We start from the raw sequence: 22261 nt of genomic DNA on the forward strand, positions 1-22261 counted from the left end.
AAATCCTTTAAGATAAGATATTTAGTAGTAAATCCCTTAGGATTATAAAGATCTTAAAGCCTTATCCAGGCCTCTTTAGCCCTAGCTATTTCCTTTATATGAAGAAGGGGTCCATCTTTATATAGAAGTTTAATAATTACTAGTGCCTTATCATTTTTCTTGCTAGAGATATCTTCCTCTATAGTAGAGGATAGATCTTTCTTTATAAGGGTAGCCTTAGTCCTAATAGACTAGGTTATGTAGTTATCTGAGCCTTGTAGCTTTAGTAGGCTAATCTTATCTATAGATGCTATATTAAATATAACTTCTATAGGCTCAGAATATTAATTGATAATTAATCAAGGCTAGGCATAAGCCTAGTATATAGGTATGGAAAGATATTAATTAATAAATAATTAATAGTATAGATGCCTAGGCTAGGCCTAGGTATAATAAATTACCTTTAAGCAAGGCCGGGCTTATAACCTATAGAAGAAAATAAATAGTATATACTAAATAGTATATGAATGACAAAGGAAATTTCATGAATATAGAGGGGAATAGATGGCTTGCCTAGGTATAGAGGAAAAATAGGAAGAATAATAGTAGGAGAAAAATCTAAGGATGTCTTAGATTAATGTCTTAATTCCTTAATTAATTATATTCTAGCTATAGGGTGATTTTAAGGGTATATTTATAGATAATTCCTTCTAGCATAGGCCATTTAAATATTAAATGATCTTATAGCCAGGTGATCTTATTAATTAGATTACCATTTGCTAATGGTTGAAATCGATGATGATTGATGATGATCTATAACCATAAGGTTAGAACCGTAGTGGATCAACCCATGGGTATGATCAATAATCAACTATAGCATGGTTTTCACCAACAGACTGGCTATAGTAATCTATATCTTATCTATTCTAGTTATAGGGTAGACTAGTACAGGCAGGCTCTATAGACAGGACATAGCTCTAAGACCTTTAAATAGGTTGCTAAATTATATGGTGAAGATATTCCCAGAGTCATATGATTCCTTCTTAGCAATGCCAACTCCTATCCACAGCAGCACCATGACAGATATAAGAATTAAGGACTACTTTAAGAAAGATATATGGTTTTATATTATCTAGTTAGTACACTACCCTATTATACTAGGAATACCTTAGATAAAGGTATATAACCCTCTAATATAATTTATAGCTTATAGATATATTTAATAGTAACTACTGCTAGAAATACTATAATACTCTCTAGAGACTAACTAAGGTATAAGCCCTATATAATATCCCCCTAAAGACCTAGCCTAGATACCTACCTCTAAGACTAAAGGGACTAGAGAATAGAGATATAGCTTTTATCTCCTTAGCTACCTACTTAGCTTATGCCTAGAGAAATACCTAGATATTTATAATTACCCTAGAAGATCTTAAAGCCGCCTTAAGGATTAAGAAAGCTTAGAAAGAAGACTTTATTAATCTATTACCTAAAGAATTTAAAGACTATACTAATATTTTCTTTTTTAAGGAGGCTAAGTACCTACTACTATACTACCCTTATAACTATAATATTAAGTTATTAGAGTAAAAGACCCCTTTATTTAGCCCTCTATATACTATGTTCTAAGAGAAATTAAAAGTCCTAAAGAAATAGATTAAAGAGAATGTTGGTGAAAACCATGCTATAATTGATTGTTGATCATACCCATGGGTTGATCCGCTACGGTTCTAACCTTATGGTTATAGATCATTATCAATCATCATCGATTTCAACCATTAGCAAATGGTGATCTAATTGATGAGATCACCCGGCTATGAGATCATTTAATATTTGAATGGCCTATGCTAGAAGGAATTATCTATAAATACACCCTGTCAAGGTACGGGGTCACAGGTAAACAGAAACAGGTTGATGAGGTAGTTGATACTTAGGCTGGCTATAGGAATCTATATCTATCTGTTCTGGTTGCAGGGTAAACTAGTATAGGCAGGCTCTATAGATAGGATGTAGCTTAAAGACTTCTAAATAGGTTGCAGGATTATATAGTGAAGATATTCCTAGAGTTATATAATTCCTTCTTAGTAATACTAACTCCTGTCTGTAGTAGCACTGTGATAGTACTCCCCTTCTTAAGGTTAAGCTCTGTTAAGACCATCTGCTAGTTTAGGTTTGCTTAGGTAGTGGTGGTGGAAGTATAAGCTAAGCAGGCTGCTAAGGAGATAAAAGCTATATCTCTATTCTCTAGTCCTTTTAGTCTTAGGGGCAGGTGTCTAGGCTAGGTCTTTAGGGGGATGTTATATAGGGCTTATATCTTTATTAGCCTCTAGGGGGTGTTATAGTATTTCTAGTAGTAGTTACTATTAAATATAATACTGTGGGCTGTGAATTATATTAAGGGGTTATATATTCTTTATCTAAGGTATTCCTAGTATAATAGGGTAGTGTGCTAACTAGATAATGTAAAACCTTGTGTTTTTCTTAAAATAGTTCTTAATTCTCATGTTTATCTAAACATAATGGGTTATCTTCCTATTCTCTAGTTCTCTTTTATTAAATATATGCAGGGTAATTAGGTCTGCATATGTTTAATATTAGCTTACTACGCCCTGTTACTAAAGACCCTATTCCTAGATAAAGACAACCACCACCACCACCAGTAGAGGTTAATGGCCTAGAAGAATAGATTATTAAGGATATCCTAGATTCCCACTAAGAACACCGGGGCTAATAGGGCCCCCATCTAAAGTATACTATTAAATAGTTAGGTTATAACAACCCCACTAAGGAACCCGCCTATTACCTAAGGAATATATAAGAGATTATAGCTAACTTACCTAGCCAGACCTCCTTAGTAAAAGAAGTAAGCCTAGAGTAAGCTATAACTAGGCTTAGGAACTATATATTATTTAAATCTCTGCTGCCACTATTTATAGACTTAACTTTAAGGAATAAATATAATATTTAAAAGCTATAATACTACCTGTAAACCTAGAGAAGGAAAAGAAAAGAATAAAGCTACCTACTTATACCCTATTAGATACTAGAGCTAAAGGATAAGGATTTATTAATAAAGAATAGGCTAAAGATTAGAAGCTAGAGCCTATCCCCTTAGCAGACCTAATAACCCTGTATATATTTAATAAGAGAGCTACTATTACTATATAGGATAACTAGTTTAGTTAGATGCCTAAAATATTAGGACCTCATACCCCTAGAAGAAGCTTAACTAGAAATATCTAAGGCTATTCTATATTAAGAAGATTATTAGCCTATATATTTATAAGCTAGATCTACTAGTTTCTATAAAGATTTACCTTAATAATATCTATATTAAGAAAGGATAAGAATACCTAATAGCTTTCTATACCTAACTAAGCCTATTTAAATCCCTAGTAATACTCTTTAGGCTAATAGAAGCACCTATAACCTTTTAGTAATTTATTAATAATACTTTATAAGATTACCTTAATATTTTCTACACTACCTATCTTAATAATATCCTTATTTATAGTAAGACCTATACTAAATATATAACCTATATTTACTCTATTCTATAGAAACTATAAGAAGCTAGCCTATATATAAAACTCTAAAAGTATAAGTTTATTATCTCTAAAACTAAGTTCCTAGGTATTATTATTAGCTAGGATAGCATCTATATAGATCCTAATAAGGTAAAAGTAATTATTAACTAGTAAGTCTTAATCTATATTACTAATATTCAGGCCTTTATTAGTTTTAGTAACTTTTACTAGTAATTTATTAAGGATTTCTTAAGAATTATTACTCCCTTAGTAAATCTAACTAGGAAGGATATCCTATTTATATAGACTATAACCTCTAAATTAAGCTTTAAAGCCCTAAAGAAGGTATTTATAAATACCCTAATCTTAAAGCTATTTAACTAAATAGAAGATATTATAGTTAAGACTAACTCTTCTAATTCTATGTTTATGTGAAAGAAAATAAATAGTATATACTAAATAGTATATAAATGACAAAGGAAATTTCACGAATATGGAGGGGAATAGATGGCTTGCCTAGGTATAAAGGAAGAATAGGAAGAATAATAGTAGGAGAAAAATCTAAGGATATCTTACATTAATGTCTTAATTCTTTTATTAATTGTTAACTAGCTATAGGGTGATATTAAGGGTGTATTTATAGATGATTCCTTCTAGCATAGGCCATTTGAATATTAAATAATCTCATAGCCGGGTGATCTCATTAATTAGATCACCATTTGCTAATGGTTGAAATCAATAATGATTGATGATGATCTATAACCATAAGGTTAGAACCATAGCAGATCAACCCATGGGTATGATCAACGATCAATTATAGCATGGTTTTCACCAACAGTTTACTAGTATAATATCCTAATATAATAATAAAGAAGTCCTGCACCCTATTATATTCTTCTCTAAGAAGCTCTTAGTTACTAAGTATAACTATAAGATCTATAATAAAGAGTTGCTTGCCATTATTTACTATTTTAAGAAATAGTACCCTAAACTAGAGGGTATACTATCACTAATTAAAGTTATAACTAATTACTATAACCTAGAATATTTTATATCTACTAAGCTGCTTAATAGATAATAAGCCTACTAGTCTAAATTCCTATCCTACTTTAACTTTAAAATTATATATTAACCTAGGAAGCAAGGAGTTAAGCCTAATACTCTAACTAGAAGGTTAGAAGATCTCTCTAAAGAGGGGGATAAATAGCTATAACACTACAGCTAGATAATTCTAAAGAAAAAGAACCTTAACCCTAAAATTTAGAACTTAGTGAAACTAGAAGCTATTATAAGGAGCTAGTTAGCTATAAGAAGAGTTTACTTTACAGACCTAGTAGCCTGAGTTACTAGAATACCTAAGGAACCTACTAAAGTACCTGCTTGACTAGCTTAGATAGACTAATTAGACTAATCAGACCAACTAGACTAACCAGACTAACCAGACTAACCAGACTAACTAGACTAACTAGACCAACCAGAGCCCCCTCCTAGTATTAAGGAACTACTAGATACTGCCTACTAGTTAGATAATACTATACAGTCCATCCTACAAGCACTAGATAGGAATGCTAGTTAACACCCTAAGATCACCCTAGCTAATTATAGATAATAAGGAAGCTATCTATACTACTATAAATACTTATACATCCCTAACTATAATAAGCTAAGAGCCTAGTTATTATAAGAATGCTATAATAAGCCTGCTACTAGACACCCTAGAAAGTATAAGTTATATAAATTAATAGTATAAGAATATTACTAGCCAGGCATGTACTAATATATTAATTACTAGACCTAAAACTACTATACCTACTATTAATCTACCCTATCTTATAAAGTCTACTAAGAAGTGCTATATCTACTTCTAGTACCTAAATAATTATAGTAAGATATCTTAATAGACTTTATTACTAGTCTAGTACCTAGTTAAGGCTATAATGCTATACTAGTTATTATTAATTAACTTATAAGATACTTTATCCCCTATTAGACTACCTATGATGCTAAAGGTGTAGCCTAATTATATATTTATTATATATAGAAGCTATATAGCCTACTAAGAATAATAGTATTAGACTAGGGCCCTTAGTTTATTACTATATTCTAGAAGCACCTAACCTAATACCTAGATATTAAGAACCTATTATCTACTACTTATTACCCTAAGACTAATAGCTAAACTAAAAGAATAAATACTGTTTTAGAATAATACCTATATACTTATATTACCTATTTATAAGATAATTAGGCTAACTAGTTACTATTAGCTAAGTTTACCTTAAACTTTATCTAATCTAAGACTACTAGAATCTCACCCTTCTTTATAAATTATAGATTTCACCTATGTATAGGGTTTAAACTTATCTAGCCTATAAATTACCCTATTATTAGAGACACTAAGGCCTTTATAAAGAAAATATAAGATATTATTAACTATATCTATGCCTAGATCTATATTGCCTAGGCCTATTATAAGAAATAGATAAATTACTACTAGAGACCTACCTGCTATTACTATATAGAATAACTAGTTTAGTTAGATATCTAAAATATTAGGACTCTATACCCCTAGAAGAAGCTTAACTAGAAATACCTAGGGCTATTCTATATTAAGAAGATTATTAGCTTATATATTTATAAGCTAGATCTACTAGCTTCTTTAAAGATTTACTCTATATTTAATATTAGCTTACTATACCCTATTACTAAAGACCCTATTCTTAAATAAAGATAACTACTACTATTAGTAGAAGTTAATAGCCTAGAAGAATAGATTATTAAGGATATCTTAGATTCCTATTAGGAATACTAGGGCTAATAGGGCCCCTATCTAAAGTATACTATTAAATAATTAGGCTATAATAACCCTACTAAGGAACCTATCTATTACCTAAAGAATATATAAGAGATTATAGCTAACTTCTACTACTACTACCTAAGTAAACCTAAACTAGTAGATAGTCTTAATAGAGCTTAACCCTAAGAAGGGGAGTACTATTATAGTGCTACTATAAATAGAAGTTAGTATTATTAAGAAGAGATTATATAACTCTAGAAATATCTTTACTATATAATTTAGTAACCTATTTAAAGGTCTTTAAGCTATATCCTGTCTATAGAGCCTGCCTATACTAGTCTACCCTGTAACTAGAATAGATAGATATAGATTACTATAGCTAGTCTAAGTATCAACTACCTTATTAACCTATTTCTGTTTACCTGTGATTCAGTACCTTGACAGTGTCTAGTTTAGATATGACTTTGTGAGGGCTGTATGGTTTGACCAAATAGCCTGAGCACCTAGCGGGCCCTGCCCGCTATAGTGTTCCTGGGTTGGGTTTAACCAGTCTAGACGGATCCATACTGTCATGCATGTACTGTCATGGTGCTGCTGTGGATAGGAGTTAGTATTGCTAAGAAGGAATCATATGACTTTAGGAATATCTTCACCGCACAATTCTGCAACCTATTTAAAGGTCTTTAAGCTATGTCCTGTCTATAGAGCCTGCTTATACTAATCTACCCTGCAACTAGAACAGATAGATATAGATTACTATAGCCAGCCTGAGTGTCAATTACCTTATTAACCTATTTCTGTTTACCTGCGATCCAGAACCTTGACATGTACCATCTATAATTAGAAAATCCATCTACGTTCTTTTGTCTAGTCCATATTTATATGTAGTTAGTAATAATCCTTACCAGTAAAAGATTCATGTGATATATCTAGTGCAGTAGATTATACTAGGTGACCTACTTACTTCCTAACTTGTGATGGATAGACAGTTTCCATCTTCCAGCCTGGGTTAGACTTATATAATTAAATTCAACATGCAAAGAGGCAATTTTCTTAAAAGACTAATAATAAAGTAAGTGATTGAACATTTTATATAAGAAACTGGGATCACTTTAGCTAAAGTGAGGCCATGCAGAACTAAGAATCGCTACTGAAGATGAAAGCTAACAGGATGGGAACCTTGTTGAGTGTAAACAAGTCAAACTTCCTTTCTTCAGAGTCTCTCAGGGGCACATCAGCAGCTCAGACTTGGCAGGTAAAGATTAGAGGGTTTTAGGGAACTTCAGGTGATAAACCTGAAGGTAAAGCAGCAAGGATGCTTAACAACAAATTAAAAGAACAAAAACATACAACAGCCGGGATTCGCTGGTGGTCACCCACCCAACTACTAACCGGCCGGCGTGTGGCTTAAGTACGGCTGAGCGGACGGGAAGCCCTGTTTTCCACACCCTATGGTCGTATGTACCAGGTCCTTTATTGACTAGATTTATATCTGAACATGGAACAAACATTCCTTATATTGTCTCCCGGATGAGGACTTCATGTTTCATGTTGATATACAAGGCAAGTGCAAGGTACTAGCAGCTAGACCTATATTGTCAATCATCTCCGTGCCATATATGCCCCAAGAAACGCAACATCAACTGCGAGCACCACATGAAAAAACAGAGCCCGCCGGATTATGATTAATCGAGACACCGGATGCATAAAGCCCAAGGGCACACTGATCAATTAGCCCGAGTACTGTGGGGGAGCCCAGTATATAGATACTTACCACAACCAATCCGATACACACCGATGCCACGTTGACAACAGTCAAGAAAAGCTTCCTCCGTGACAAGAACCAGATTCCCTTGTTCATATACAGCCAGAATACCCCTGGCAAGCCAAATGTAAACCAGCTCAAAAACAGTGCGGCCTAGTCGCTGGTCAGTTAACTCGAAGGATGCACTCTGCGTGGTGACTCACAATCAACCCGATGAGGTCGTTAAACACCGGTATAGCCTCGGCGATGATCCACGATATGGTCCAGAGAACAGCCATGATTCCTATCCATGAACCCACAGCAATCCAGTCTCGCTTGTGGATGCGATCTGTCCCGGAAAACATGCGCAGATAGATGGCTTTCGCGGCGATGTGGCCGTTAATTACACCTGCGATGACGATCTTCTAGGGTCAGTTTCTGGTCTCTAGCTAGTGGGGAAGAAAATCTGCGCGGGATCAGGATTCCTACAGTAGGCAAGGCAATGCCGTACGCAGCCTTGGAGATTAAAGGGCCCGCACTACCAAGAGCGGGTGATGTCACCCCGTCGCCGGCAAAGTAGTAGATAACGACCGCAGCAACGACATAGAGCGAGATATCAATGCTCTGGAGAAGAGCAAGCGCCTTTGGAAATTCCCTGGGGTCACGCAGCTCCGCAATAAATGTGAAGAAGGAATTATGGCTGGCTGTCGATTGTCAGGCCTAATACGGAGTATATGGCAGCGTGACACTCACCATATGCGAAGACCATGTTCGTAACACCTCCAAAGGCAGTCACCAAGTCTGTGTGCTTGGCGACTGCCCATGTCGAGGTTGGCTTAATGATCCCAATACTGACCATGGTGACCATCACCGCGGCGAAGATACTGACAAATGCTGCTGGATGTTAACCCTAACCCGTACGGTCCACGGCAGCACAACTTACACACAAGCGACAGCCACGAGACTTTCTCCAACGTGCGAGGCAGGGAGAGCAGACAGGAAATCACGGCTCCCACGACACCAAAGACAATGGAGCAAGTAGCATGACCCGTCATGACATTGAACGCCACAGTGAATGTCAAAATATGACTTGCCATGATGAAGATCAACAACAGTATCTGTGCTGCATTCAGGAGTTCCCTCCCAAACGGGCCCAGCAGGACTTCTCCCGCATCAGACATGCTAGTAATATGAGGAAATCGCAGTTTGATTTGTCCAATAACGTAACCGTTGTAGCTGGCGAGGATGCCCATACTGATGAGGATGGCAAGGCCTGGTGCTAATCCGACGGTTCCAACAGCCGCAGGAAGTGAGAGGATGCCCAGAGAGATAGTCTCAGCGACCATGAGCAGTCCTCCTTGCCTGTTTGAAGGAGTTAGTAATCATCTCCTCCGGGGTATGTGAGCGAAAGGTCGAGAAACGGACCACCACTTGAGAACTTTGTACTTGACCTCCGCAAACTCCTCATCACCAAAGGCATCCTGACGGACAGGCGGCATTGGCTCTTCTTTCTTTTGGTCCATATCCTCTGGCTTCTGAGCCTGTGTCTGACTTTCCGCCTTCATGTTGATTTCCGAATGATCAGGAGATAAAGAAACAATACGTGAGGTCATTTTGATAGCTGGGTCTTTCTTGAACGAGTCCCATACTTGACAGAGGGAGGGAGAGCCTTCATATAATCCCTCTTATCATCTCAATCTTTGTCGTAATCCGGGGTAAGTTTGTGGGAGAGCCACAGGATCGTGGAGAGGACCCACCCAGATAGGCGACGTTTTCAGTTCGCAGAGGTTTCAAACCATCTGGGAAGGGAAATGGGTTACGGATAATGGAACTGACGATAGACTTGCGCCTCTTGGCATATCCGCCGCCTAAAGATGGTGGTGAGGCCAGGCGAGCCCACCAAATAGAGTTTCAACTTTTCGGAATAGCTTTCCTAATGGAACGTCAGGAACCTACCTATCCAACGAGATACTTTGCACCATTGGAGTCTATCTGTATCCTGCTGGAGATATGCATGGTATACGCCTCTTGATAGATGTAATATCAGGTGCAGACTGTCCACAGATATACATATCAGGAATATATCCAGGTGCTAATGACCGTCGTAGCGGTAGGTTTATCGCAAGCGCAGCATTCAGTCGTGCCATACTCTGGAAATGACACACTGAGTCGTAAAAGATTCCTCAATCCAGAGAATACTGATATACTCCACCGAAAGCTTCTCCCAACCGGTTCCAATCGTATACTGCGTCTCCTCAAGATTACCCAAAATGCCATATTTCGCGCCGCAAGACCTCGGGTACTATTGAAGTTTCACTGGTAATGGTCTTCTTTGATTAGTTGCAATCTCTCGAGATAGTGATCTCTATCCTTCCGCTATCAGTGTGGTGAATTGCCGGACGGAAGGCCTTCCCTTGCCTTCGTTCCCAAAAAGGCAAGTGGTCCCTATCCCACATATCACGTCCATCTATATCTAGCACTCTTCGTGGACTGCACAAGCAGATACTAATTGATCGCTTAATTTCTCTGTCTATCGAAAAAATTACTCGACCTCTTCGTCTACCGCAATACCATTTCAAAATGCCCGATCTACACGGCATCCTAGTCGCCCTCATCACCCCCTTCACAGACGACCAGAAACATATCGATGCGGCCTGTCTCAAAGCACACATCGACCGCCTCATCGCAGCCGGCATCCACGGGCTCGTCCCCGGCGGCAGCACTGGCGAGTTCACGACCATGACGACCGCCGAGCGCAAGGAGCTCACCGAGCTATGCATCAAGTTCGCCGCCGGCCGCGTCCCAGTCGTCGTCGGCACAGGAAGTACCTCCACGGCTGAGGCCCTCGAGCTAGCGACGCACGCAGCCTCCGTCGGTGCCGCAGCGCTGATGGTCGTGCCGCCGTTCTACGACCCCGTCAGCCTGGAGCAGTTGACTGAGCTGATGGCGGAGATCCATACCGCCTCGGGTCTACCTATTATGTACTATAATATTCCTAGCGCTTCGGGTCTGAAGCTCACTCCCGGCGAGATAGCGGGATTGTCGAAAGTTGGCGTCAAGTATCTAAAGGATACGTCGGGGGATGCCCCGGCCTTCACTGAGTTGGTCTTCGGGCTTTCGGATAAGATTACCGCTTTCAATGGCTACGACACCCTGACCTTCTACGGACTTGCGGCTGGTTGTCCCGGCGGGGTATGGGGAGCGGCCAATTTCATTCCCGAGCTGGCGGTCGAGCTGTACGAGACGGTCTCGGTGAAGAAGGACCTGAAGCGAGGGCGTGAGTTGTGGACCAAGATCTGGCCCATCTGCAAGTTTTTGGAATCGCATAACTATGCAGCCGCGGTCAAGGCTGGAGTGGAGCTGACTGGACAAGAAACGGGGGGTCTCAGAAAGCCTTTCAAGTCCCTTGGTCCTGAATTGCAGGCAGAGCTGAAGCAGTTGCTGATTGATGCGGGTGTAAGCACGGTATGAATGGCTAAATGATATTTACCGCGAAGCTTATCAAAGGCATGATGAACAATAAAAAATGTCCTTGACTTGTAATCCAATATACCTTCCCCCAGGAACGGTTTGCCTGCAACTGAGGTACCGAGTTAACATAGTAGACATGATAATGCATTTAGTCGCAGCACAGGGTATCATATAACTCAATCAGCAAAAAAGCGGCCATAGATTCTTCTGTCTGACAATATTAATCCACGTTGGAATGGGGTCCCGTCTATTGGTCTCCAAATGCTGATCCTGCTGGTTCCACACGTCTGTCAGAATCTCCCTGGCTGTTTTAAAAATGGGAAATCGGCAGATCGACTCGGCCCTGTTGAAAAACTCAAGGACAGCGTCCCGCTTAGAGGCTGTAAGCGCCTCACACCCCGCAATAAACATCGGCCAAGCAGTTGCAGGGCTCATGGGATGCTCGGCTGGTACAGCTTTCTGAAAGTCAGCCAGGGCCGTAATAACGTTGTCCACGTAATCATCTAGAACAGCAGGATGGACTTGTCGAACCCGCCGGTAAAAGAAAATTAGCAGAGCGGCATTCAATGCTCGCAACATTGCCTCATGAGGTTTGGATGAGTCCAGGTGCTTGGAGCGGACGCGGCGATTGTGCCGCAGAACAAATGAGCAGATCATATTCTCAAGGTGCTCACTGCGGCGGTGGAGTATTTCCCATGCTTCGAGAGAAGCCTTCCGCTGCGATTGACGTGCAACTCGAAACGTCTCCATCACGTTCGCGAGCCTCGTGGTCTGGGATATGAGGGTAAGCCAGGTCTCGGGAATACCATAAATCTGCTTGTATAGTGTATCCGAGAAGTTGCGAGAGTCCTGCAGGTGGATATCATGCAACCCGGTCTCCTGATCTTTGGGATCGTCGATATTCAAATCACTGTCCGAATGGTGTGCTTCGAGTCGCAGGAAGTCGTCGAGCTGTGGGATCTTCTGATCCGCTTCGCTCCTGGACTGGTTACGTGAATCAGGTTGTCGAGGGCGAAAGTTGGAATGAAGAGCCTCGATAAATGAGGCGGAGGGCTGATAGTCATGAAGGACGTAGGTACTCTCGCCTACAAGTCGCAGCCATGTATAAACATGGTGTAGAAGGCGCGCCTTTGGCGAGATCCGTAGTTTCGGCAGCCCCCGCATGCGCAGAATATACTCAGCGTTGATAAGGAACCCACGAGCATAGTGCTGTTGCCCAGACAAAATCTATGCACATTAGCTTCGTTCTCAGGAAGTGAACACAACATTGGATGCCAGGAACTTACGGCGTATTCAGTCAAGCAACATATGGCCATGAGTTGGTCCTTGTACTTGGCTTTCTTTGGCTCTTGGGTTTCATACTTTATCGAGAGTTGCATATGTTCCCTGGCTTGTTCGAACAAATGGTCGGCTGTTCCTTGCCAATGTTGGGCTGCTTCTGTCGAGGGTGCGCTTGGATACATAGATAAATGGATAGCAGAACAAGCCAACAACCCGTATAGATTGGCCTGGCGCGCATGGTTGATATTTTGGGATCCAAGAATCGTCAGGTCGCTGTAAGTCATCATTGCGGCTGGTACATTCAGAATCTTCCAGGGAGACTTCTTGCCCAGAGGCATGGGCATGGTTTGGGGAATCACGTTATCATGAAAATGTTTGAAGAGAAAGGGGGCCTCTGCCAATGAAGCAGCGTATAGCAAGGTGGAGGCCATCTCTGTCGGTCCGGTCGTCTGCATGGAGTCGTCACCATCTGGGGCGAGTGGGAATGATCCAACATTTTCTGGACCGTCAAACGACATAGGATCTGTTTCGAACTCCGCACCGAAAGAGCCTATGTTCGTCCCCAGATCCATGTCGTCTGTTATCGGTGCAGAGTTCCAGCCAAGAGCATCTGGACTGCATCCAAGCAGATCAGACCAGTGGAGGAAATCGTCAAAATGGCACACTGGGTCCGCAAGAAAAGATGCCTGAGAGAATGTCGTCAATTGGCCGATAGGTTCGGAGCTGTCCTCCATGTTTGGCGGGCTGACCGGCTGAGTAGGCTGCCCCTCAGACTCGACTGAAACTGAATCCGGTCCATCTTGCTGGGCCTGCAGATGTACCACCTTATCACCCCTTGGGGACTCGGGAGTGGGCAGCCCTAGAACTGCAAACGGACCGACGACGATATCGCCTGTGGGAGGGTTGTCAATGTCCCTGGTTCGGAGGTCAATTTCAGCCAAAGACGCATTGATTGAGCCTGAGACCAGTCGCGAGCGTAGTGAGGATGTCATGGACAATCTAGATTGCTCTGTATCTGCGTTAGCGGACGATCTTCATGCACGGATGCGTCTAGAATGGCTAGGGTGCTCACCTGTGTAAAGATGCCGGCGGGTTTCGCGTTGGTCGTCTGCACTCTCCTCGATATTGGAATTGTGCATCCATCGTACCTTGCTTGGAGGACGCTCGCATGTGACACCAAGCGATCGACAAGTACGACATGAGGGACGCTTTTGGTCACACTTGACATGCCGACGTCTGCAGGTACGACATGCTCCTAGCGCGTGAGTCCGGCGGGGCAGAATGAAAGTTGAAGTTATCGGAGTCATTGCTATGAAGAAACAGACAGGGAAAGATCCGCGTCATCAAGATGCGAACGACCACTCCACGGGGTTACACCTTTGAAGTGATTGTTTGCTAATCTGGCTTGGGACGGAGTGAGGTCAGACGAGATCGGAATCACTTGCCTATTTGGGAGTTGGAGGCGAATCATGGATCATCCTCGCATTGGATAACCGAAACCATAAAACATACCGCGCCACATTGGTGAATGGTTGGAACCTGTGACCTGTGTAATCTGCTGCTCCCCTAAAGACAGAGTATGAAGATTCACAGCTTCAGTGAAGTAGCTTCACTCCGTTAAGTCCCTTTAAGGATGTCTTTGTTGTTCCAGGACTGTATTTATGTTACTTCACGCAGAGATACAAATGTCATATCAATGCCAGTCCAGGATTATTGTACATTATATTTTCACCAGTCGCTTTGCCTCCTCCTCCACTGTATCAGGAATATCACTCTCCAGGCTCCTGCCTTTTGGACACCATCCCAGCAATTGTCTGGCCCGCTGACTGTTCTGGCGAGCATTCGTGCCCCACAGAACCCCCCCATGAGGAGATAACTTGTTTGCCTCCTCGTGGCCGATCTCAGAGACTAAAGGTGACTTTATCAAACCAAGGCGGTGGGCTGTTTGAGCAAGCAACTGGGAGATCATCTTGAAGCTCTGGTTTCTCACATCAGCTTTGTGACATACAAGAATTAGAGATTCCCCAAGGCCGTCGACTTACCAGCATAGAGTTGCCGGGGAAATACAGGCCCTCCTGATTCCACATGTGCTCGTCTGTCTTTTTCTGGACCGCCATCTCAACCAGTTTTACGAACAGATCGCTGACATCGGAGATATGGACGTTGCTCCAAGTGCTCTCACCTTTGCCCACTTGGATCGCTCGTCCGGTTTCAATGGCGACTCTCGCAAGCTCAGGGATCTGAACACTCCGCTGCTTGATGATGCCTCGACCGCGTCCGTAAATGATCGGTGCAAACACAAGAGCTGTCCTGGGGCCGCTCAGATTGAGAATAAAGTTATCGACTGCACGGCGAGTCGCATTGTCGCGAATAATCTCGCGGACCACATCGACATCGTCGACATCGCCAAAGATCCCGTCGCTTCCTTCGCCGTAGGTGCCATGGACAATATCAGTAATCGAAAGGACACTTGCGCCCGAGATCTGAAGCCAGTAGCCTTGTAGAATCAGCATCTGCTATTGTACATGACAGTGACTGTATGGCCTACCGGGATCACTTCGCTGAGCTAGACCCCGAGCAATAGCCATAACACTTTCAATGTGGCTAGAACTGGCTGTATCTGCAGACTGTCAGCGGCGCCTCAACGTCTTCCACCTTATGACTTACGAACGATCACATCGGCCTGACGAGCTTCCTCTTCAATCAGGGACGTGGAATCAAGATCACCACAGACGACTCGAATGTTTGGATCGGCATGAGACAGGTTCGCAGCTTTGTCTGCGTCTCTCACCAGAGCAGAAATGCTATACTCGGGATGAGCGGATCGTAACGCGTAAAGGACATCGCCTCCAATGTAGCCCGAAGCACCTGTACTATGGCCTTATCAGTGACGGAGCCCTGTAGTATATTACTTGAAAGCTACCCACAGGAAAATGCGAGCGGGGGTAGCCATTTCGCGACGTCTAAAGTTCAGAAGGAAAGCAATTCTGTCAGGTTCGGAACTTCCAATCCACGGCCTACACAATGATATATCTTGGTAGCCGGTGAATGGGACAATATAGAGCTTCTGGAAGGTTGTTCCGCAAGTCCCTCATGCGATAGATGCAGCAATGCAAAAGGGGTAATTGATTCCGCTGACCCCCAAACGAGACCCGAGGTAGGTTTGTACGACAAATAGAAGGCATGGTTTGAATGGCATACTAAAGAATCCAGACGGCTCTGTGCAGGCTGGGAAGAAAGGTGGATAGGTCACTTGTCCTCCAGTACTTTGTCCATTGTATATAGTGGTACCCGACTTATTTTCCGTCCAGATCTTCACACAGTATCATTGTTTCGATGGCTCATCGAGGGGAGACTCTACACAACGAGGTGTCCTGCATCGCAGACCTCAAAGCTCTAGGAAGCAGCAAGCTTCCGAAGATGGTCAGAGGTGAGTAAGTCCAATCTACGCGTGGATTCAGCATCCCTTACAGTTTTACAATAGACTACTACAACGAAGGCGCAATGGATTTGATAACGTCCGTAATCATTCCCCTTATCCAGGGTCACTCAGCTAAATATTCTTCAGATTGCGTGAGAATGAGGCCGCCTTCGACCGCTACAAGATCCTTCCTCGCGTTCTGAGAAATGTCGACAACGTCGATACAACCACGGAGATACTAGGAACCAAGGTTTCTCTTCCGTTTGGATTCAGCCCTGCTGCATCGCAAAAGCTAGCTCACCCAGATGGAGAACTGGCGGCATCGCGGGCTGCCGCAAAGTATGGCATCTGCATGGGACTCTCGTCGTATTCGAATTACTCTCTGGAGGATGTGGCGGCCCAGGGGACCGGCAACCCGTACGTGATGCAGATGTGTGTTTTGCGGGATCGCTCAATAACAATACAGTTGCTGGAGCGGGCTCAAAGTGCGTCTCTCGGGTTTCTGTCTGGCGTCGATACGTACTAATATGGAGCAGAGGCGGGATACAAGGCATTGTTCCTCTCTGTCGATGTCCCTGTGCTCGGAAAGAGACTCAACGAATATCGGAATAGTTATACGCTTCCCGAAGACATGAACTGGCCAAATATCCTCAGTTGCGGCGCTGATACCTCAAACCGTACGGACTATGGTAGGAGTTCCCAATTCCCTATGGCTGCCGCAGAAAGATAACCAAAACAGATCCAAGTCTTGACTGGGAAACCACAATCCCATGGCTCCGAAAACACACCTCGTTGCAGATATGGCTTAAAGGGAGTATGTCGTATCCCAGCCTCCAAGACTCGGCATGCTTTGACTGACACAAGCTGGAACAGTTTGCTCCCCTGCAGACGTCGAACTGGCAATCCATTACGGTGTCGACGGGATCGTGATCTCCAACCACGGCGGTCGCCAGCTGGACGGAATTCCAGCTACGCTAGATGCGCTGAGACTCTGCGCCCCTATTGCACGGGGACGAATCCCGCTTGCGATCGACGGTGGCATCCGGCGAGGATCGGATATCTTTAAGGCTCTTGCACTTGGCGCCAGTTATTGTTTCGTGGGGAGAATTCCCATTTGGGGCCTTGCGGTAAGCTTTGTTCTCTGGCATGTTGCCATGATCGGCCTGGCTAATTACATTCAGTACAACGGCCAAGAGGGCGTTGAGTTGGCAATCAGGATTTTACAACAAGAATTGAAGATAACCATGGCCCTCGCAGGGTGAGTCCCAAAAGGCTTTGACTCATGTCCTTGACTAACGATCGCAGTTGCACGTCTATTAGCGACATTAACGAGAGCTATCTGTCCGTTCTGAATGCGAATGGGCAGCTGGCAAAACTGTAGTAGGGCTAGACAGCTGAAGTCATTAAGCATTCCTAGCATTCTTTTTCTAGCGACCCAAGGTAGACAGTTCATCAGATTAGGGGATTTTTCATATCGAAGTATCCTTTGACTGCTTCATTAAAATCCGCCTGTAGCTATTATTCTCGGTTGTCACCGTTTTGTCCCTATTTCCCCCCGATTAGCGTTGTGGAAGTGGAATGTATATTGACTTACCTACTCCTGCACTTTACTGCTCCAAGTGTTTGCATCCCCCGAATGGTATACCCCACTGGCCGTCCACTGGCTATCCCTCCTAGGTTCATATCAGTAACCAATCAGAATGTCGAATGTGAGAATCGGAAGGACCTTCCTGACAGGAATATGCACTGTACCCGTCTACCCTTTGCATCTGGTATCACATTAGGCATGCCGATCCGCATCACCCCTCTCGCCTGTCCGAAGGCTTATATTAGAATCTCAGAGGCCATTGACTGTGAATCTCATCATCCATCATACAATTTCACACAGATCAACAATCAGAACCATGGGAGATCTCTTCGTCGATATTCGGACGCCAAATAATCACGCTTACCGGCAGCCAACTGGCCTGTTCATCGGCGGTGAAGTCGTGGCCGCGTCGAGCGGGCAAACTATCACTTCGATTGACCCTGCGTATGTGTGGAGGATCCTATCTGAGCGCACACATATCTGGTAATCTAACTGATGCGTATGCAGCACTGATAAGCCCATCGCTACGGTCCACGCCGCCAGCGCTGAGGATGTAGATCGAGCTGTGAAGGCTGCCCGGGCCGCACTGGTCCATCCATCCTGGAAGCAACTTCCCGCTACCGGCCGGGGGATACTGCTGGCCAAGTTGGCCGATCTGATGGAGCAAAAGCGGGAGTTACTTGCGTCGATCGACGCATGGGATAATGGTATGCCCCTTTTCCAAAGTCTTAGACCATAATTGACCGAAATAGGGAAACCATACCACGTAGCGCTGGAAGAGGACCTCACCGAGGCTATTACAACCATCCGCTACTACAGTGGCTGGGCTGATAAGATCGCGGGCCAGACCATCAGCACGACGTCGAGCAAGTTCGCGTATACGATTCGTCAGCCGATCGGTGTCGTGGGACAGATCATCCCGTGGAACTACCCCTTGTCCATGGCTACGTGGAAACTCGGCCCTGCGTTAGCTTGTGGGAACACTGTTGTTCTGAAACCTGCCGAGCAGACACCTCTCAGCGCGCTTGTGCTTGCGGAGCTGATTACGGAGGCTGGATTTCCTCCCGGGGTCGTGAATATTGTCAATGGGTACGGCAGAGAAGCCGGTGCTGCCCTGGCATCTCATCCGCTAGTTGATAAAATTGCGTTCACCGGCTCGACACAAACAGCAAGAGAGATCATGAAGATGGCCGCGGGGACATTAAAAGATATCACGCTCGAGACTGGTGGCAAGTCACCGCTCCTCGTATTCCCAGACGCCGACATGGAGCAAGCCGTCAAATGGTCGCATTTCGGCATCATGTCGAATCAAGGCCAGATCTGCACGGCTACTTCCCGCATCTACGTACACCAGGATGTCTTCCATTCTTTCTTGGAGAGATTTAAACAGGCGGTCGAGACTACGTCCAAGATCGGTGACCAGTGGGATGAATCTACGTTTCAGGGTCCACAGGTCACTCGAACACAGTATGAGCGTATCCTCTCGCATATTGAGACGGCCAAGAAGGAGGGTGGCACGGTGGTTATGGGCGGAGGTGCCTATGTCCCCGAAGGAGACAGGAACAAAGATGGATATTTTGTCCAGCCTACTGTTTTCACAGGTACCACAGACTCAATGGCTATCGTGCGGGAGGAGGTCTTTGGCCCCGTGGTGATTATCGAGCCATTCGCAACGGAAGAAGAAGCCATCCGTCGGGCCAACGATACCATCTATGGCCTTGGGGCAGCCGTGTTTACAAGAGATCTGGAACGAGCGCATAGGGTTGCTGCAGAGATTGATTCGGGAATGGTCTGGATCAATAGTAGCCAAGACTGTGATCCTCGAGTGCCATTTGGGGGTGTCAAGCAGAGCGGCATTGGGCGGGAGCTTGGTGAAGCTGGTCTGGCAGCCTATAGTCGGATCAAGGCCGTACATGTCAACATGGGAAGTAAGCTGTGATTGCTCGATGTTTCCTTGGAATAGATCGATGTAGGGAGTGAGGAACTATCTTTGTCCACGACACAACTCTGGAATCTCAATGCATCAATGACACATCGGGAACCAGATATGGTTTTGTGAAGAATTGGTAAGTTGGTCCCGCTGAGGAGTGGGATGTACAGTCGCATCACATCATGGACTTGCTGTGGATCTCCTCATAAAACCAGCATAAGTAGAAAGCGTACAATGAAGGCGGGAGTAGGACCGAGAAGCCTAATGAGTTTGTGTAACTTTATTTGTGTTGGTGTTTCCTCCATTAGAAACAACCTAATGCGTCCTTGTAAAGGGATTAATGCGGCCAATTCCTCATTCTCTTTCTCCGTCACTCAAGAGGTTCATTGAATACGGACAGGATAAATATACTAGTGTCAAACGATCGAGGACTGCATACAGTGCGAATCATTGTTGATCTACCTTCCATCCTCTTGTCCGGTAAAGACTACCTGAACTCGCCATCTAACATCATCGATCCATTCATTGCACATTGAAAATTCATCCGACTGCTTGCGGTTGACTTCTACACACGGCATACAAACATCGGCTCAATGGCCTGGAACCGCTCCGTGTCCTCGTGGATCATATTCTTCGTGTTTCTCGTGGATGAAACTCCCCCATGGTTCGCAGCCCATGACCGCCAAGACCAGGACCTGCAGGTCCTCCGCTGGCTCTACAATGACGACATGCACGAGAGCGATATCGATATCACAGCCCTACACGAGGATATTCCCCGCACCGATGCTTGTGCAATTCCGTTGCTGGACATCGGAGGCAAAAATTCATGCCGATCCCGATGTCTTGGCACTGGAGGATACAAAGAAGCGGACTTGTTACTGTTTTTGGGCTGATCCCGAGCCGAGGTATCTTCAACATCTTCCCAACACAACTATACCTCTCGTAATGATTGGCCAAAGTGGCAGTTTCGCTGGGGGTTTTTTCTGGAATTCAAGATCACTAATCGGATCAGATATGGGTCGAGGAAAATTCACATCGTTGACGATCTCGTCCTCTTTTCCACTTCTCTCCTATCTCTGTTCTGCGCATTGTCATACTAGAGTGTAATCGGTGGAGGGAGTACAACAAGATGGGATCCATCGTATCATTAGCCAGCTCGGTCTGGCAGTCTCTCACCTTCTGGAAAGCCCTCGCAATTGCGTTCGCATTGCTAAACCTCAAAACTCTGCCTTTGGTGTGGCATGTAAGACACTTCACCATCCCTCGTGTTTTCGGCATATACTAATAAAAACAACCAGATCCGCGTCTACCGCTACTTCTTCCAATATGGCTACCTCACGACCCCCGCTGTTGAGCAACCGCCAAAACCCAGCAGCGACATCCTAAAACCGAAAAGCATCCTCACCCGCGCTCCGATCATGGAAATCGACGTGAACATGCACAAGTCCAACTCGACGTACTTCTCCGACCTGGACGTTTCCCGAACAGCCCTCGTGAATTCCCTGTTGATGAAGGGCTCCGCATTCCTTGAGAAACGCCTCCAGAAGCAGGGCAAGCGCGGCCTCCTTCACTTCGTTCTCGGTGGCGTCTACACGAGCTTCAAGCGCGAGATTCCGGCGTACATGAAATACGAGGTTCAGTCGCATATCGCCTCGTATGATGAGAAGTGGATCTACATCGTGACCTATTTCTTGCAGCCGCGCACGGGGAAGAAGGCGTCGGCCGAGACGGACGAGGATCGGAGGAAGAGGCTGCTTGCCGTGTCGATTAGCAAGTATGTGCTCAAGAAGGGGCGGTATACTGTTCCTCCCAATGATGCGTTTGAGGCGGCTGGGTATAGGCCGTTGCGAGCTCCTGCGGCGAATGGCACTGCGAATGGTACCGTGAATGAGAATGGATCGCTCACTCAGCGCAAGGAGTCCAAGTCCGGCCATACTTGGGATGACAACAGTGAGTGGGAGCAATTGCAGAAGGAGATTCGCAAAGGGAAGGAAATGGTTCAACCATTTGTCGACCAGGAGGAGAAGCTGTTGGATGATTACATGGAGAAGATGAAACTCCCTGCGTTTGCATAGACTGCGATCTGCGGCCAAGATACATTGAGCGTTGATTTTATGTCCTTAGGGCAGGATGTTATAGATGCGTACCTTACTTTGCATAGATTTAGATTTCCTTTGACGAGTACAATGGTTAAACTTGATGAATTACACCCTTAGAAGTGCACCTACAAAATATATCAAGGAGGCAACCAGAATTCCTGGCCTCTTAAAACTCCAGCCTACTATAGAGCCGCCCTGAAGTATCTGCATCCAAGCATTATATAGTTTATGAATTTCACCTGTTGATAAAGGTATGGATTAAATGACATGTTGGCGTGCCTGAACTTTCTTCCAATGACTATTTCTAGGATTCTCTTCTATAGCGATTGAACTTCGCAATCTATACGTCGGTATCATGCGAGAGTGTCCATGCAAAAGTGTATTGATTCACTGTTGGCTCATATCCTAATTATGGGTTTATGCT

The 22261-nt window shown here is 44.1% G+C and overlaps 7 protein-coding genes and 1 non-coding gene across 8 annotated transcripts; 4 read left to right on the top strand and 4 right to left on the bottom strand.

The window, feature by feature from the left end:
* Positions 1-7646: 7646 nt before the first annotated feature.
* AFUA_8G02255 lies at positions 7647-7762 on the bottom strand. The gene has a single exon (XR_013344538.1). It is a non-coding gene; the product is annotated as a ribosomal RNA (ribosomal RNA).
* A 9-nt stretch (positions 7763-7771) lies between these two features.
* On the bottom strand, positions 7772-9938 carry AFUA_8G02260 (uncharacterized protein). Its single transcript, XM_077805278.1, has 7 exons — positions 9473-9938; positions 8991-9409; positions 8801-8941; positions 8537-8751; positions 8272-8469; positions 8078-8221; positions 7772-8026 (listed from the first exon to the last, which is right to left on the bottom strand). Exons 1-7 carry the CDS (start codon positions 9658-9660, stop codon positions 7943-7945), a joined length of 1389 nt encoding a protein of 462 aa, XP_077661406.1. The 5' UTR covers positions 9661-9938; the 3' UTR covers positions 7772-7942.
* A 689-nt stretch (positions 9939-10627) lies between these two features.
* AFUA_8G02270 (dihydrodipicolinate synthase family protein) lies at positions 10628-11652 on the top strand (the record flags this gene model as incomplete). The annotated part of the gene is made up of 1 exon (XM_741886.2): positions 10628-11652. One exon carries the CDS (start codon positions 10628-10630, stop codon positions 11516-11518), a length of 891 nt encoding a protein of 296 aa, XP_746979.1. The 3' UTR covers positions 11519-11652.
* A 46-nt stretch (positions 11653-11698) lies between these two features.
* Positions 11699-14177, bottom strand: AFUA_8G02280 (Zn(II)2Cys6 transcription factor; the record flags this gene model as incomplete). The annotated part of the gene is made up of 3 exons (XM_741885.2): positions 13872-14177; positions 12805-13808; positions 11699-12745 (listed from the first exon to the last, which is right to left on the bottom strand). The coding sequence occupies exons 1-3, from the start codon at positions 14104-14106 to the stop codon at positions 11699-11701; spliced, it is 2286 nt and encodes a 761-aa protein (XP_746978.1). The 5' UTR covers positions 14107-14177.
* A 144-nt stretch (positions 14178-14321) lies between these two features.
* AFUA_8G02290 (uncharacterized protein) lies at positions 14322-15752 on the bottom strand (the record flags this gene model as incomplete). Its single annotated transcript, XM_741884.2, has 5 exons — positions 14322-14777; positions 14842-15296; positions 15348-15419; positions 15467-15672; positions 15727-15752. The coding sequence occupies 5 exons, from the start codon at positions 15750-15752 to the stop codon at positions 14520-14522; spliced, it is 1017 nt and encodes a 338-aa protein (XP_746977.1). The 3' UTR covers positions 14322-14519.
* A 383-nt stretch (positions 15753-16135) lies between these two features.
* Positions 16136-17601, top strand: AFUA_8G02300 (alpha-hydroxy acid oxidase; the record flags this gene model as incomplete). The annotated part of the gene is made up of 6 exons (XM_741883.1): positions 16136-16233; positions 16368-16705; positions 16757-16909; positions 16960-17034; positions 17094-17478; positions 17526-17601. 6 exons carry the CDS (start codon positions 16136-16138, stop codon positions 17599-17601), a joined length of 1125 nt encoding a protein of 374 aa, XP_746976.1.
* Positions 17602-17920: 319 nt separating this feature from the next.
* AFUA_8G02310 (aldehyde dehydrogenase ALDH) lies at positions 17921-19932 on the top strand (the record flags this gene model as incomplete). The annotated part of the gene is given in 4 exon segments (XM_741882.2): positions 17921-17992; positions 18005-18252; positions 18316-18515; positions 18561-19932. The coding sequence occupies 4 exon segments, from the start codon at positions 17921-17923 to the stop codon at positions 19745-19747; spliced, it is 1707 nt and encodes a 568-aa protein (XP_746975.1). The 3' UTR covers positions 19748-19932.
* Positions 19933-20082: 150 nt separating this feature from the next.
* On the top strand, positions 20083-21970 carry AFUA_8G02315 (acyl-CoA thioesterase). Its single transcript, XM_001481349.2, has 2 exons — positions 20083-20981; positions 21037-21970. Exons 1-2 carry the CDS (start codon positions 20868-20870, stop codon positions 21811-21813), a joined length of 891 nt encoding a protein of 296 aa, XP_001481399.1. The 5' UTR covers positions 20083-20867; the 3' UTR covers positions 21814-21970.
* The last annotated feature ends 291 nt before the right edge of the window (positions 21971-22261 follow it).

Source organism: Aspergillus fumigatus, chromosome 8 (genome assembly GCF_000002655.1).
Source record: "Aspergillus fumigatus Af293 chromosome 8, whole genome shotgun sequence".
NCBI classification, from domain to species: Eukaryota; Fungi; Ascomycota; class Eurotiomycetes; order Eurotiales; family Aspergillaceae; genus Aspergillus; species Aspergillus fumigatus.

Excerpts from the sequence above, each read along its gene's own strand:
- AFUA_8G02260 (XM_077805278.1), bottom strand. The coding sequence starts at position 9,660 with ATGACCTCACGTATTGTTTCTTTATCTCCTGATCATTCGGAAATCAAC. Across the intron at positions 8,942-8,990 it reads CTCGTGGCTGTCGCTTGTGT|CATTTGTCAGTATCTTCGCC; the intron begins GTAAGTTGTGCT and ends AACATCCAGCAG. Across the intron at positions 8,470-8,536 it reads ACGGCATTGCCTTGCCTACT|ATCGTCATCGCAGGTGTAAT; the intron begins GTAGGAATCCTG and ends TGACCCTAGAAG.
- AFUA_8G02315 (XM_001481349.2), top strand. The coding sequence starts at position 20,868 with ATGGGATCCATCGTATCATTAGCCAGCTCGGTCTGGCAGTCTCTCACC. Across the intron at positions 20,982-21,036 it reads CTCTGCCTTTGGTGTGGCAT|ATCCGCGTCTACCGCTACTT; the intron begins GTAAGACACTTC and ends AAAAACAACCAG.